The sequence below is a fragment of the Gopherus flavomarginatus genome, chromosome 8, assembly GCF_025201925.1.
Source record: "Gopherus flavomarginatus isolate rGopFla2 chromosome 8, rGopFla2.mat.asm, whole genome shotgun sequence".
Lineage (NCBI taxonomy): Eukaryota > Metazoa > Chordata > Testudines > Testudinidae > Gopherus > Gopherus flavomarginatus.
Genome location: NC_066624.1, coordinates 80,619,363 through 80,637,163, shown reverse-complemented (window position 1 = coordinate 80,637,163; position 17,801 = coordinate 80,619,363). Strand labels below are relative to the sequence as shown.

Here is a 17,801-nt window from a genome sequence, read left to right as displayed (position 1 = left end):
TTACTGGTGAGAATATGTTTCAGGTTGGCAGGTTGTCTGTGGGCAAGGATTGGTCTGCCACCCAAGGCCTGTGAAAGTGTGGGATCATTGTCCAGGATGGGTTGTAGATCCTTGATGATGCGTTGGAGGGGTTTTAGCTGGGGGCTGTATGTGATGGCCAGTGGAGTCCTGTTGGTTTCTTTCTTGGGTTTGTCTTGCAGTAGGAGGCTTCTGGGTACACGTCTGGCTCTGTTGATCTGTTTCCTTATTTCCTCGTGTGGGTATTGTAGTTTTGAGAATGCTTGGTGGAGATTTTGTAGGTGTTGGTCTCTGTCTGAGGGGTCAGAGCAGATGCGGTTGTACCTCAGTGCTTGGCTGTAGACAATGGATCGTGTGATGTGCCCGGGATGGAAGCTGGAGGCATGAAGGTAGGCATAGCGGTCGGTGGGTTTTCGATATAGGGTGGTGTTAATGTGACCATCACTTATTTGCACCGTGGTGTCAAGAAAGTGGACCTCCCGTGTAGATTGATCCAGGCTGAGGTTGATGGTGGGGTGGAAGCTGTTGAAATCATGGTGGAATTTTTCCAGAGTCTCCTTCCCATGGGTCCAGATGATGAAGATGTCATCAATGTAGCGTAGATAGAGAAGGGGTGTGAGTGGACGAGAGCTGAGGAAGCGTTGTTCCAGGTCGGCCATGAACACTATCCCTGATGATGCCACAGCACAACTGGCTGCTGAGCTCTGTGCCTTTATACTTACACACAACTATTTCAAATTTGATGACAATATATATCTCCAGATCAGTGGCACTGCTATGGGCACCCGCATGGCCCCACAATATGCCAATATCTTCATGGCCGACCTGGAACAACGCTTCCTCAGCTCTCGTCCACTCACACCCCTTCTCTATCTACGCTACATTGATGACATCTTCATCATCTGGACCCATGGGAAGGAGACTCTGGAAAAATTCCACCATGATTTCAACAGCTTCCACCCCACCATCAACCTCAGCCTGGATCAATCTACACGGGAGGTCCACTTTCTTGACACCACGGTGCAAATAAGTGATGGTCACATTAACACCACCCTATATCGAAAACCCACCGACCGCTATGCCTACCTTCATGCCTCCAGCTTCCATCCCGGGCACATCACACGATCCATTGTCTACAGCCAAGCACTGAGGTACAACCGCATCTGCTCTGACCCCTCAGACAGAGACCAACACCTACAAAATCTCCACCAAGCATTCTCAAAACTACAATACCCACACGAGGAAATAAGGAAACAGATCAACAGAGCCAGACGTGTACCCAGAAGCCTCCTACTGCAAGACAAACCCAAGAAAGAAACCAACAGGACTCCACTGGCCATCACATACAGCCCCCAGCTAAAACCCCTCCAACGCATCATCAAGGATCTACAACCCATCCTGGACAATGATCCCACACTTTCACAGGCCTTGGGTGGCAGACCAATCCTTGCCCACAGACAACCTGCCAACCTGAAACATATTCTCACCAGTAACTGCACACCACACCATAATAACTCTAGCTCAGGAACCAATCCATGCAACAAACCTCGATGCCAACTCTGCCCACATATCTACACCAGCGACACCATCACAGGACCTAACCAGATCAGCCACACCATCACTGGTTCATTCACCTGCACATCCACCAATGTAATATACGCCATCATATGCCAGCAATGCCCCTCTGCTATGTACATCGGCCAAACTGGACAGTCTCTACGGAAAAGGATAAATGGACACAAGTCAGACATTAGGAATGGCAATATACAAAAACCTGTAGGAGAGCACTTCAACCTCCCTGGCCACACTATAGCAGACCTTAAGGTGGCCATCCTGCAGCAAAAAAAACTTCAGGACCAGACTTCAAAGAGAAACTGCTGAGCTTCAGTTCATCTGCAAATTTGACACCATCAGCTCAGGATTGAACAAAGACTGTGAATGGCTTGCCAATTACAGAACCAGTTTCTCTTCTCCTCTCTTGGTTTTCACACCTCAACTGCTAGAACAGGGCCTCATCCTCCCTGATTGAACTGACCTCGTTATCTCTAGCTTGTTTGCTAGCACACATATATATACCTGCCCCTGGATATTTCCATTACATGCATCTGAGGAAGTGGGTATTCACCCACGAAAGCTCATGCTCCAAAACGTCTGTTAGTCTATAAGGTGCCACAGGATCCTTTGCTGCTTTTATTGTATATATAGTGGATCACAAAGTAAAGGGGATGATTTATGCAAGCAAAAGCAACCAACAGATCAAAGGTCAGCCTTGAAATACACTACTCAGTTTTTACATAGAACAACCACCAATGCATGCCTAAATTTACCCTGAACAAGTTTATATCATTGCACCTGTAGGACTCTGTAAACACTTAGGAAAATGAGTAACTTTATGAATGAAAACAGCCCCATTGAGCTCAGTGAGTCTACTTGCGTGGTAGTGTTTTCAGAGCTGATACGATATAATATATGATACCATTGTGGCACCTGATCTTTCTCCTCAATCCCATTGGGAATCTACCATCCTTTCCTGCCTTGTGCCCGATAAGGGTCTCACAAACTGTTGCAGAGTGAAACCACTGAGTTCACACAGATCAAGTTCTGAGGCAGGAGATCAAAGAAAGAGGGATGGGGCTTGCCAGTCAAATAAAATCATATCATGTTAACCTATATGTTTGAATAAGTTGATTTCCATTTCTAATGCCATGACAAACCATAGTCCATCTGAGCCTACTGGAAAAGGAGAAAATAGGCTTAATAATGTGTACATATTATATATTAAGTTTCATATTAATTGGAACTGTTACTGAAGATAGTAGCTGTTATTTTCATTGAAAAATATTCAACAGCTGGCCAACCTGCTTCTTTATCACACCGTTGTATAGGCATAGAACTCCACTGCTGCCATTGTCCAAGAACAGGAACTGGCCCGCTATGCTTGAAGAGGTGACATAGCCTTGATGAGAAGGAGAGTCCCATGCTATCACTATAAAAACATACGATCTGAATCTGATCTTGCATTGGCTTTACAGTTGTCTTACTTGTGATTTACACTGGTGTCTGAGAGAAGAACAATCATTGCCCTCATTCTATATGGCAGACATCCCACATTCTGATTTCTGACTAACCATAAGTACAAATAATGTTAATAACACTAATTTATCATTCCTAGGACGGCACTGTGAATTATACAAAGATCCTTGCGTTAACATCAGCTGTCAAAATGGTGGCACTTGTGACAGTGAAGGTCTAAATGCTACATGTATCTGTGCACCTGGATTTACAGGCAAGTAATTTGCAAATTACACAAAAAGTAGAATTGTTAAACCTAGTGTCCGAAAGAAGGCAAATGTCAAGTATATAGCATCTGAATCTGTGTATCTCCATATTCTTTCGTATAATGAACAAGTTAAAAGGGACATTTTGGAGGATAGAAATGATATAGCAGTAGTATCTTGCATTGTACTTCTAGGAAATATAGTAAGTACAGCTGAAACTAAGTTTTTAATGCAGTACTGCTTTGGAATTATTGTACCAATACAAAAACTATGAGGAGTCCGATGGTACCTTAAAGACTAACAAATTTATTTGGGCATAAGCTTTCGTGGGTAAAGAACCCACTTCTTCAGATGCATGGAGTGAAAATTACAGATGCAGGCATTGTTATACTGACACATGAAGAGAAGGGAGTTACCTTACAAGTGGAGAGCCAGTGCTGATAGGACCAATTCAATCAGGGTGGATGTAGTCCACTCCCAATAATTGATGAGGAGGTGTCAATGTCAGGAGAGGGAAAGTTGCTCACTACAAAAAAAAAATCTGTTAGTCTTTAACATGCCACCGGACTCCTCATTGTTTTTGTGGGTACAGACTAACATGGCTACCCCCTGATACTTGTACCAACGCAGGGGCACATCTTTAACATTAGTTATTACTAGCTTTAGTTGTCAGAATAGCATGTTTTTTAAGGGAAAAGTACTTCATTCTATATTGAGTTTATATTTTATATTCCCCTTATGATGCCAATAAGGGTAGTCATTTGACTTATAACCGCACAACATTTTGATTAAAAAACTAAGCATGCTGTAAAATTAATATGACATACATTAAATGGATTAAAAACTATTAGGACTCAAAATGTAAATAGGGAATCATCACCAAGAGGGTCTGTTTCCAGTGGTCCCACAGGGATTGGTTCTTGGACCTACACCATTTAACATTTTTATCAGTGACCTGGTGGAAAACATAAAGTTATCACTGATAAAGTTGGCAGATGAGACAAAAATTGGGGAAATGGTAAATAATGAAGAGGACAGGTCACTGGGATCGCTTGATAACCTGGGCACAAGCAAATGTGAATGTATACATCTAGGAACAAAGAATGTAGGCCATACTTACAGAATGGGGGATTCTATCCTGGGAAGCAGTGATTGTCAAGATGTTTCGGAGGCTGTGATGGACAATGAGCCGAACATGAGTTCCCAATGTGACACTGTGGTCAAAAGAGCTAATGTGATCCTGAGATGCATAAACCAGGGAATCTCAAGTAGGAATAGAGAAATTATTTTACCTCTATATTTGGCATTGGTGCAGCTGCTCTGGCACTACTGTGTCCAGTTCTGGTGCCCATAGTTCAAGAAAGATGTTGATAAATTGGAGAGGGCCCAGAGAAGAGCCATGAGAATGATTAAACATGAGAAAACATGCTTTGTAGTGATAGACTCAGAGCTCAATCTATTCTCCAACACTGACAATTTTTAAATCAAGATTGGATGTTTGTCTAATTATTTTGGGGAAGTTCTATGGCCTGTGTCATAGAGGAGGTCAGACTTAGATGATCCGACCTTGGAATCTATGAAACTATGAAATGCTGGAAGGTCTGGGTTACTAATGATACAGGCACCTATTGATAAAAGAATTAATTTCTCTCTTCTGTATTACTGATGCTATGGTAAAGTTTGAGTATTGAAGTTATTTAATATTGGTCCCCATATTCTTTTTATACATAGGGCCACATTTACCTCTGAAGTACTCTCCAGAATAACTCTATTTCAGTCAATTTCAGCTTTACACTGATGTGACTGAGTTGCAATTGGTTAATGCTTGTAAATGCTGGTGTAAATAAATCTATTTTATGTTTGATGTTACCCAGAAGGTGTAGTGCTTGTAAATAGTATAAAAGTAATCGATATTCTAATTAGGTGCTTCTTTGAGACATGCTACATTAAAGAAAAAAGCATGAAAGGAAATTTATGGAATCATATACCATGAGGCAATTCAAAGTGGTGTAAAAATGATTAATCATTCAAAACACACTTGTTACAATTCCCATGATGGTGTCCCTTTAATAAAATCTCATGTTAAAAGTTTTAAGTAGTAAAGATGTATGCTTCGGGCTTTTTAGGAAATGAAATTGAGCAATAGAGGTAAAATTTTAGCTATTGCAATTAAATATCTAAAAAATTCAGTTCTCATAAAATGTGCTAGTATTTCCTGACAACAAAATGCCATCATCTACCATATAATATTTTAGCCAATACTTCATTATTCTCAGTATTATTGATATTTGAAATTCATATTAAAACATTGCAAAACCAAGGGCTTTTTGGCCTGATTCTCTCCTAATACTAGTTTTATATATAATTTAACTGATGTCAGTAGAGTTATTCCTGGATAAGTGGGAAGAGAAAACCTGGCCCTTGACTCAACCTTTCTCAGTAGTTAAATTCATATCCAGTGATTGTATGATGTTTTAAATGCTGTTTGGAGCAATCCTGATAAAATGTCTGTATAACACAGTAGAAATGCAAATACAACACTAAATGTTGTTATTTGGCATCAGGTGCTCACTATCTTTTGTGCCAAACACAAATAATTCCTAAATGACTTATAACTTCATTAAAACTTTTTGCTAACAGGTTTTCTTTCAGCTGAGAGCCTAACGATCTCAGGGTATGATGTCCTTTGGCTCATGTTCTTTTTCATCTAATAGCCCATTTCCATTGGACATGCATGCCTATCATACATTAAGATGGTTAATATAATAATGCTGTATATTGTCAATCCTAACTTTGTTTTTCATACCACATCTGTATCAAATTGTTTTTTTCCTTTCCGTGGAAGTTGTTATGGCTTAAAATCAGTTACATTTTGTAACATTTTTGTAATCTAATGACATTTGAGAACATGCTGTTAAAAGATTTTTGATGCTGGACTGGGATATTTAAATAATATGTATGATGTTTTGAAACCTCTTATGATTTCTCCTTCAGATATGACCTTCTCTTTATTTGATGTTTTTAAATGGAAAGACCATCTATTGCAGGGGTGGCCACCCTGTGGCTCCAGAGCTGCATGTGACTCTTCAGAAGTTAATATGTGGCTCCTTGTATAAGCACTGACTCCGGGGCTGGAGCTACAAGCACCAACTTTTCAGTGTGCCGGGGGGTGCTCACTGCTCAACCCCTGGCTCTGCCACAGGCCTTGCCCCTACTCCACCCCTTTCCGCCTCCTCCCCAGAGCCTCCTGCATGCCATGAAACAGCTGATCGGGAGGTGTGAGGAGGGATGGGGGAGGCACTGATTGGTGGGGCTGCCGGTGGGTGGGAGACGCTGGGAGCAGGGTCGGGGGGAGCTGATGCGGGACTGCTGACGTATTACTGTGGCTCTGTGGCAATGTACATTGGTAAATTCTAGCTCCTTCTCAGGCTCAGGCTGGCCATCTCTGATCTATTGTGTATACTTTAACAAACACATAGAAAAGCTGCAGACCTAGAAACAGGACCTGTATGCATTCAGAGTAGGCACTGAACTAATGGGGAAGCAGAAAATAGCTGCCACAAGCTGAGTCTTTAAAACGTGGGCCCAACACTAGCCAGTGTTATCTGTCTAGTACTACTGACCTCACCATGGTGGCAACCTCCCCATTCATTACTAAGGTTTCCATTACTGTTCCTGTAGTTTCCAGCAAAGGGACATCTTACAACTAAGAAGCACTGTGGAGGAGCACTGTGCTCTTCCACCATCTCCATTATAGATTGGAAGAGAGGCAAGTGATCTGCTAGTCTACTCGGGATGCACTGTCATGGAGAAGACTGGAGTCCTACACCATCTTGTAGCCCAGTTCTGTGCTTATAACCTCATTATATCAAATTCTTCTGTCTTACACCAGTGTGAGAGAGCAGGATGTAGTCCATTGACTTCAGGGAAAGGTTGCACAGGGTGTAAGCCACTGCAGAATTTGGCCACTGATCTTTCGCTTCATAGCTTGGAATGGGCTGGAATGTTACAGAGGTGGTGTACTTAGCTCCTGGAGAGAGCACAAGAGTGACCTCCTTGGACAACTAAGGAATGGTAATAGTAAAGATAATTTTGCAAGTCTTAGAAAAATAAATGGGAGCCATGTGTATTGTATACATCCAAGGGCTGACTTTGGCTCTAAACCTCTAAAAATGTCTTTGCACTTATTAGTTCTTATATGCTGAGCTTTGGTAAATTTATTGCACAGTTCTGTAGTTTGTAGTAGTTTTATATCACAGTCTCTTTTCCCCAGAAACTGATTGCCCAATTAATAAAGAGACAGTTTTACAAATGATCTAGTTAATAGGCAATCAACTCCAAGTCTTCTACACAGACATAAAGGATTATATTTGTTCCAGGAAACTAATTAATTTGGACATTGCTGAGTTATAATCAACCTTGAAAGAGTGAAAGTTGTTAATATTGCATAGAATTGGTGTAGCTTTAAAAATTTAGCAGCAAAATGTAGCTGCTACTAGACAATTCACTAAGATAAACAGCTGTTCAATATTATGTGTAACATAGAATCATAGAATATTAGGATTGGAAGAGACCACACGAGATCATCTAATCCAACCCCTGCTCAAAGCAGGACCAACACCAACTAAATCATCCCAGCCAGTGCTTTGTCAAGCCTGACCTTTAAAACATTTAAGGATGGAGATTCCACTAGGTAACCCATTCCAGTGCTTCACCACTCTCTTAGTGAAATAGTGTTTCCTAATATCCAACCTAGACCTCCTCCCACTGCAACTTGAGACCATTGCTTCTTGTTCTGTCATCTGCCACCACTGAGAACAGCCTAGCTCCATCCTCTTTGGAACCCACCTTCAGGTAGTTTAAGGCTGTGATCAAATCCCCACTCACTCTTCTCTTCTGCAGAGTAAATAACCCTAAATAACCCTAGTTCCCTCAGCCTCTCCTCGTAAGTCATGTGCCTCAGCCCCCTAATCATTTTTGTTGCCCTCTGCTAGAATCTCTCCAATTTGTCCACATCTCTTCTGTAGTGGGGGGACCAAAACTGGACACAATACTCTAGGTGTGGCCTAACCAGTGCCAAATAGAGGGGAATAATCACTTCCCTCGATCTGCTGGCAACGCTCCTACTAATACAGCCCAATATGCCATTGGCGTTCACATCTGTTTGAAACTAGATTTTAAAAATAACAGTTTGAAAATGACCAGGAAAGCAAATATACTAATCGGATGGTATTGAAAATGGCAAATCTGTCTACTTTGAACAATTATTGGGAGCTAAAAAGGACTTCATTTTCTCACATAATATGTGTTTGTTGTAAGCTCCGAAGTGCTTATATTCATCAATTTGCACAACCAGAGCAAAGGTATGCAGCCAGTTTAGTCATTTTGCCTCCATTTTCAAATTAATATGATTGTCATAATCCAAACACACTGCTTTTAAGCTAATTTACATCTGTCTTGATGTTCAGTCAATTATGTAAAAGATAATTGTCAATTTGTCAGTAATATATAAACAAATACTTATTATTTTATATCATATGCTGCTTTCTGTTAGATTAATAGGAGAATATTATTTAGGGCCTGATCCTGTGTGGTACTTCCACAAAGTTAAATAGCACTGGAGTCTTCCACTTCATAGTAGCCCTTAATAGCTAATGAATTGATTGTATTAGCTGATCTTAGTGTACTGACTAGAATAGCACATGGGGTAATATGTGATAAACTGTTGTATCATATTTGACTGGGGAAGAAGAATGGTCTTGTGTTTCAAGTAAAGGCTGGGATGACAGGTGAACAGGGTGATCTTAGTGAAATCAGTTAGTGGTATCCGAGTTCTTTGACAGTTGTAAAAGCATGTTGACATTCTAAGACAGAAAGTGATATATCAACTGCAAAATATTATTCACCAAAGAAAATTATAGATGTTCAGCTAATTCAACAGAAAAATGTCACAAAGGTGGTCTTTATTTTTTCAATAAATGTTTGATATGTGAGGATGAAATAACTAATATTAATGACATTGCGAATCTAGCTAACTGTTGCTTTTAGTGACTGAAACAACACAACTGGCTTGATACATGATACATCCACAAGCATCTTTCTTTTTTACTTTAAGGTGAAGAGTGTGAATTTGATATAAATGACTGTGACAGCAATCCGTGTCATCATGCTGGGACTTGCATAGACCAACCCAATGGTTATACGTGCCATTGTCCACATGGCTGGGTTGGAGCGAATTGTGAAATATGTAAGTGTTATGAAGATTGATTATGTTGCTTTTAATAGCCTTTTGATATATGTATAGGTCATTGTCCTGGAAATGTCTAATCGTGGACCGAAATTATACTAAAAGAATTGTAGGCAGTTCTTAAACAATACCTCAGCATGCACAGAATGAAGGAAAATGCACTCTAAAAAGAACTATAATGTAGCAAAGTTGCATAAAATCCTGGAATTAGTCTTTTAGGCCAAACTTTCTAAAGTGTCCACTGATCTTTGGGTGCTTCTGTTTCTGGGTGTTCAAGTTTGAGACACCGTAGGCCTGATTTTCAGAAGTGCTGAGCACCCATCACTCCAGCAGAAGTCAGTGTGAGCTGTTGGTGCTCAGCACCTCTGTAAATTGGACCCAAAGTGTCTCAAGGCAAGCAACTAAAATTGGTGGCCACTTCTGAAAATTTTGGCTGGTGCACCCAGTGATCACAAAGTTTAATTTCATAATTGTGATTATACCTTAACTTGGTAAATGTAAAGCTTGTGGGCTTGACTTCAGAGACTCTCATTGACTTCAGCTGGAGCTGCAGATGAACAGCACTTCTAAAAAGCAGGCACTATGTTTATGCTTCACTGAGGCCTTGTTTTTGTCTTTGACAGCAGTTCTGTCTCCTTTACTGGGGAACTTAACGGTATATTTGACCATTTCACTGTTCACATACTACAGTGAAGGATCCCCTCCAAATATTAGATAGTTACTCAGAGTGATTTAAGGGTTTGAAGCTGCCCAGTGCAGTTGCAGACTGTTGCATGAATAAGTGCAAGATAAAAAGTAGTGAACAGAAGATACTCAGGAGAATCCCATGCTGTATTACTGAGAACCTGGCAGAATGACACAAAGTTACTCCTACGTAATGGCTGGAGTAAAGCCAAAGTAGTACATGTGTACTTAAGCTCCTTTATAATAGAGGGATCATATTTTGGACCATGTCTCCTAAGATATGCCCATTCTTCACCCAGACCTTTCCTTTTTGAATCCTGTGCTCTTGAGACTGATTTCAATGCAGACAATGCCTAAAGCTCAACCTTACTTCTTCTCACATGTCACCAGGACCGGCGCTAGGGGTTTGAGCACCCTAGGCGGACGGCAATTTCGCTGCCCCGCGCGCTGGTCCCGCGGCTCTGCTGGAGCTGCCGCAGTGATGCCTGCGGGCGGTCCACCAGAGCCGCGCGAGCAGCCGACCGTCTGCAGGCACCACTGCGGCAGCTCCACTGGAGCGGCCTGCTGCCCCCTCCGGCAAAACGGCGCCCACCAATTATTCTGGCGCCCTAGGCAATTGCCTAGGCTGCCTAAATGGTAGCGCCGGCCCTGCATGTCACCTCGGCTCACCCTTCTGTCAAAGCGCAACCACTCCATACTTTTTATCGTGCAGGCATTTGCTAGATTAAGGCCTAAGTCTATGCATTTGTTGTTCGTGAATTCAGTTTCATTGATCAATCATAGGACAGCACAAATACAAACCACGAAAGGCACAGTGTTGATGATATCAACCACTTCAAGGGCTAAATTATGCCTAGTCCCTGTGCAAAGTTTTCCTTGCCAGCTTGAGTCCTTTGCAGGGTCTATTGCAATCCCTTGATTTTTGCTTCTGGATAGCACTGCTGGCCACTCCCAAGACAGTGAATCCATTGTGTGTCTCACCTTTGATTTGCAGACAGTGCATGCTGCAGTTTAGGGAGCTCTTAGGTGCAGTGTCTTCTACAACTCCGCTTATAGAGTTGATTCTGTGAGCCAGAGATGAGCCTTCAATAGGTCTGTGAGGCCTGCTGATCCCTGAACCGGGCACATCTACTTAATCAGTAAGGCAATGTCATTTTGAGTGACTGCAGCTTAGTTATGTGATAGGCAGTGGGCTGACAGAAAAATTATTTTAATTCCTTGAGACATGCAATATCCTCTAGAAATGCATTCCCTGGAGTACCTTGATATAATAATTGCATTACTATTATGGAATGGAATGAAAACACATAAAAGGAAGACAGGCAGAGCTATGCACTTACTGGGCACTGCAAAGCTGATCTGTGAAATTAGCAGCATCTGTTCAGGGATCTTCTTTGTATCCAGAGTTCTAGATCCACTGAAGGCTTGGTCCTCAGTAGAGTCCTGCATATATAAGCACAAGTGGAAAAATGATGAGCAGGACAGAGAGCAAAGGAAGCCTCCTCTGCTTCACATCTGAAAAATTACTCCTGCCTGATCAGAGGAGTAAAGCTTTTGAGAATTTATTGCTAAGGGTATATATCTACACAGCAAAAAAGGTGTATTCTTAACTCAGGGTACCTAACTCAGGTTAAAATAGCAGTAAAGACACGACAACTCAGCTTTTAAATTGCATTAGTAGCTTGAGTTCAACCCAGGTTCTTCTATAGGCTTTAACTCGAGGTGCAAATCCAAGTTAAAAGCACAGTTGGTTTGTCTTCACTGCTATCTTTAACTAGGTCCAACTTAAGAACACACCTGTTTTGCAGTGTGGACATACATTATGTGCCTGATTAGCAAGACGAGATTCATGCTTAAGCCCATGACTCTAAGACATCCACTCTACTCATTTACCCATTTATAAATTTGTAAGTAAGGGCTCAGGTGCACACACAACTTATGATCTCATTCTGCTCAGTGGGGAGAACTGTCTGTCTCTTGGCTTAACCCTGCTTGCACTCAGACATGGAAATCAATGGGAGTTTTGTCATTGCCTTTAGTGGGTTGCGCATTTCACCCCAGTTGTATCCTGGATTGTCAAGGACTGTTCTTCACATTATATCCCTGGCTTCCTTAAGCATCACTTTCACCAGCAGTAACCCCTCATTGGATCTCTTCTATAGCAGCTACAGGCACTGATGAAGTTTACTACTGCTGTATAGTGAGACTTAATGTGTCAGTGTGTTTCATAGTCCCACTGACAAGGGCCTAGGCCAATAGCCATGTCCGTCTTCCACCCCATTCTCACAAGTGGTGGCCCTATAACCGTCTGAATGTTAATGACTTGGATAATATCACCTGCTGATGCTGCAATCAGGAGCCTATAGCTATTTACTTGCCTTGTTAATGTTTAGAAAATATATATTATTAGGAATTGTAAACCCCCCATTCTGATTTTCAAACAGCTCCTCCAAGCTTGCCAAATCCATCATCAGAAGCAAGCTCCCCACTGACCAAGACCCACCAACACCAAGCCATAACAACAGTCTGCAGGTTTTGCATCTTTCTCCACAGTTACAGTGATAAATACCTCCCACAACACACCTTTTAAGATCCCTGGGTCCTACACATGCCCATCACATGTGCAGGGCCGGTGCAAGGAAGTTTGGCGCCCTAGGCGAAACTTCCACCTTGTGCCCCCCCCTCCAGCCTTGCAGCACCTCCCCCCCCCGCCCCGCCCTGAAGTGTGCCGCCCGCCCCCGCGGCAGCTTCCCACCCCCTGGCCTGAGGAGCCCTACAGTACCTCCCCACCCCAGCTCACCTCTGTTTCGCATCCTCTCCAAGCAGGACTGCGCAGTGGAACCCCTGGGCGGGCGGCTGCCGGCAGCGGCGTGCTGACCCAGGGGACCTCCCTGGGTTGCCAGCGGTGCGCCAGGGCAGCCCAGAGGATTCCAGGGGCCTGGGGTCTTCGGCGGCGGGGGCCCCCCACTTTGGTGGTAATTCGGCGGCGGGGGGGGCCTTCCGCTCCGGGACCCGCCGCCGAAGTGCCCCGGAGACCCGCCACGGGGCCCCCCCCACCGCCGAATTGCTGCCAAAGCGGGACCAGCTGCCGAAGTGCAGCCGGGTCTTCAGCGGTAATTCTGTGGCGGAGGGCCCCCGCCTCGGGTCTCCGGAGCACTTCGGCGACTGGTCCCAGAGCGGAAGGGCCCCCTGCCGCCAAATTACAGCCGAAGACCAGGCTGCATGTCGGCAGCGTGTCCCGCTTCAGCGGTAATTCACCGGCGGGGGGTCCTTCCGCTCTGGAGTGGAAGGACGCCCCGCCAGCGAGGACCGGGAGCAGAAGAAGCTCCAGGGGCCCTGGCCCCGCGAGAGTTTTCCGGGGCTCCTGGAGCGAGTGAAGGACCCCGCGTCGAAAAGCTCTTGTGGGGGCCCCTGCGGGGCATGGGGCAAATTGCCCCTGTTGCCTCCCTCTCTGGGTGGCCCTGCTGGCGCGCTGACCCAGAGGAAGCCGTGGGCTGCTGGCTGCTGTGGCGGCGCGCTGACCCAGAGGAAGCCCTGAGCTGCTGGCTGCCGCGGCGGCGCCCTGACCCTGGGGACCCCCTGGGCTGCCGGCTGCCGCGGCGGCGCCCTGACCCAGGGGACCCCCTGGGCTGCCGGCTGCCGCGGCGGCGCCCTGACCCAAGGGACACCCTGGGCTGCCGGCTGCCGCCAGCAGCTCAGACTTCCTCTCTGTCCCAGCAGCAGCGGCTGCTCAACCATTTAAAAAAAAATTGGGGGGTGCTTTTTGGCACTCCCAAATCTTGGCGCCCTAGGCAACCGCCTAGTCCGCCTAAATGGTTGCACCGGCTCTGCACATATGGTGTACCTCATCCAGTGCACTAAATGCCTCTGTAGCAACTACGTGGGTGAAACAAGATAATCACTACAATCTCAAATGAACTCGCACAGAAAAATTATAAACGACAAAAACACCCTATAGGCAGCAGTCAAACATTTTTACGAAAAGATCATTCCATATCTAACCTCTTAGTCCTTGTGCTCAAAGAAAACTTGCACACCACTTTCAAGAGATGAGCCTGGGAGCTTACATTTGTAACTTTGTTAGACTCTAAAAATCACTAGAGACACTTGATTTGTAGCTCATTGCAACAATCTATAACACACTAACCATCCTTTGTCCTGTGACTGCACAGGTATGGCCTCTTACAACATGTTAACACCTCATGCTAAACTGTCTGTTCCATCTTGTATTTAGCTGTGACACTTGACTACCTTTCCCAGACCTGAAGAAGAGCTCTTGTAAGTTTGAAAGCTCATGTCTTTTACTAACATCAGTTGGTCCAATAAAAGATATTACCTCACCCACCTTGCCTCTGCAAATAACATGTCATTTATAGGGAACTTGCCTAGAAAATCCTACTGTGGCACTTTACAACACTCAAAGATAATTATAATACAAACCAAAAAAGTTCAGCACTTGTTGTAAATCTACAGAATTAAATTTAAACCTTAAAAACACTTAACACTTTTTTTAAAGGGGTAGGGGGGCAGGATTTCAGCTTGTCTATAAAGAATTACCAAAATAAATCTGTATGGATTTCTGAAGAAATCTCTTTTCAGAATAGGATTGAAAACACTTGATCTTCAATAGACTTTTCAAAAGAGAAGTGTACCTCAGGGAACTCCCTTCTCTGTCTTTGCGTTGTCATGGCTAAATGGTTAGAGGCCAAGTGCAATTCTTAGTATGCCTACAAAAGAAAAGGGCCATATTCAAACCTGGTATAAATGGTCATGACTCAGGGCTTGTGTACATTTAAAACACTACAGTGATATCACTGCAGTGCTTCAGGATAGACACTGCCTACACTGTCTGCATAGATAATCCACCTCCCTGAGAGGTAGTAGCTAGGTTAATAGAAGAATGTTTCCATTGACCTAGTGCTGTCTACATGGGGACTTAGGTTGACTTAATTATGCTGCTCAGGAGTGTGGATTTTTCATACCCTTGACCAGTGTAATTAAACCAACCTAATTTTCTAGTGTAGACCAGGCCTCAATGGACTTGAATGGAGTTGATCCTATTGTGCATTGTCTCAGTTTGGCCCATTGATTTCATATCTCAACTAACCTGCATCCATTTCAGCAGCATATTCCTCACTGTCAGAGCCATGCAGACCATCCATCAGACAGCCTCAGCAGTTTCTATATACTGACACACTGGAAATTAAATTCACCATTGAAGTGCTAGCTTCATGTGATTGATCCACCCTCCTGACCTGACTGACTCAAACATGTGATGAAGTCGAGTTCCAGACTTTCACAGGAGATGGAGTGTGGTGGTGTAACTCTTCCACATTCCTAAACTGATCCAACTTTGCCTTTTATGATGATTTGCTTTAGTCAAAAAGGAGGCTGGTGAGATGGTGTATTACTTCATCCCTTTTCAGAGAAACTGTCTGTCTAAAATTGGCAGCTCCACATCCTGTGCAGCTTTTTCACAACTGACCCAACTATCTATTTCACTGGGGTTATTGTTTTTACAAGTATTTCAGGGTTAAGGTTCTTCAACTACCTGTTAAACTATATTATTTAACTACTTTCCAGTTATTTTCCAGACTGTCCATTCAGCATGAAATAATTTGCCTGCCAATGAAACCCCACATTTATTATATCATTTTGTGGTCTTTCCTAGTGACAGCAGTGTCTACTGAAAAACAATGGAGTTAAAAATAAATCCTAGAGGGACACTGCAACCAACCTGAGTTACACAAGAGAAAAAATTTCCCACTAAAATGAAATACTCTTGGCCAATGAGGATAATGTAAGATTTAAGTTTGCAACTATGTATAAAATTGCCCGTTTATAAACCACTTAGTGCCTGCACATTATCTTTCAGCACTATCTTTTCAGACTCTACAGATATGGATAATATAATCAGCAAGGAAAGTTTAACGATAGTATTACTCAGAGAAAATCATTTACAGGATAATCCTAGGAGTATATATGTATATGTCATAATTTACAATCTTACTGAATCTTATCATGGTTGCTGTGGCAACTGAGAAGATCATAAATTTGAGTCACCACTACTTTCTTCTTAACCTGTGGAATATGTGCCATGCATCTTTTGGATTTTATCTATGGAAAAAGAACAGAAGAAATTCCTCACATCCTTATCATCCAGAGATTGAAGACAGTGGGCCAGAATCAGGTTTTCTGTGCCTCCAGTGAAGTTGTATCTGCTAATATTAGGTCTGAATTTGCCGAGTATATTTCACAACAGAACAGCGTGTCTGATAGATGTGCTATGGAGCGAAAACAGAGGCTCTTCCAAAATTGAAACAGCTGGGCCATTTCATTCACTAGCAAGCAGAGAACATGACAATATTAAACCCTTAAAAACATTAAATCATTAAATGCTTTGTGGTTCATATTGATCAGAATTTCAGGGTTCTGTGCAAAAGCAAATATAAACAAGCCTATGCATGCTCAGTACTGCAACCCCTTTATTAGGTCCAGGGTGCTCCCTGCAATGTGATCAGCTAGTTCTGTAATGTGTGAGCGGTTAAAGGCAGGATCTCACCTCCTTATCCCTTTGAGGCACCATGCACCCCAGGTGAGTAAGGAAGGGAGCAGTTTTTCCCCTTGAGCACAGGGACTTCAATTGTGATGGGACCTTCTGCCACCTCATCCTCATGTACCTCCTGTAAGGGTTAGGAACAGTCTGGCCCTAAATTAATCTTTGACTGTATTATAAAACAAAATCTATTTATTTAGAGTCTAATCACCCAACATAAACCATGCAGAGACTCAGTCATGTTTGTGATTTTCCTGATGATTAAATAGCTGAAATGAAGTGGAAATGTTTTGATGCAAAAATAATAGGCTTGTGTTAAAAGGCATCAGTCAAATGTGAGGATACACTAGGGCTATGCTATCTCCTTATCTGGATCTCACACAGGGAGTACTGAAATGCTTTCTTTTCAAGTGAATCCTGCTTATTTTATCAAGGTAGACAACTGTAGTCTCCCGGGATATGTATCTGAGATTTAAGAACTGTTCTTTTTTGCTTCCTTGGGTAGAAAGTATGGGATGCTCAGGACGTGGATTGCCTGTAATCAAGTACAGTCTACTTACTTGTAGCTGTATATTGTACTGCTTGAATGACTTAATAGTTTAATAGTCTTTAATTTTTCGCAAACCCTTTGAGATTTATGCTTGCAAATCAATGAAAAAGTTACTCCACACAGGAACCTCTTTTACCAGTATTTGCAGCTGTTTTGCCCTACAGGAGTCCTTTAAATTATTTAATTGTGTCCAAGGGTGATTTATTATTTTTTTTTGCAGGTAAAGTAACAGTGACAACTGTCGGTTTTAAAGTGCTGCATTAAAGTGAGTGTCTCACAGCTCTTGAGCAAGAATCTCCATCATTGGAGATTTTTGTGGGATTTCTGTCACTAAAGATTTTTTAGGGCAGGTTAGACAAACACCTGTCAGAGTTGGTCTAGATAATACTTAGTCCTGTCTTGAGCACAAGGGCTGTCGAGATCCCTTCCAATCCTACAATTCTCTGATTCCAAGAAGATCTGAAGCAT

General features: G+C 42.9%; 1 protein-coding gene across 2 annotated transcripts in view; it reads left to right on the top strand.

Annotated features, from left to right (window-relative positions):
- DNER (delta/notch like EGF repeat containing) overlaps nt 1-17,801 on the top strand; it is a 289,703-nt gene that overhangs the window by 258,058 nt on the left and 13,844 nt on the right. For both annotated transcript variants that reach the window (XM_050964026.1, XM_050964027.1), the window contains exons 10-11: nt 3,191-3,304; nt 9,412-9,543. In XM_050964026.1, coding sequence (XP_050819983.1) covers nt 3,191-3,304; nt 9,412-9,543 — 246 coding nt within the window. The remainder of the gene's footprint in view (nt 1-3,190; nt 3,305-9,411; nt 9,544-17,801) is intronic.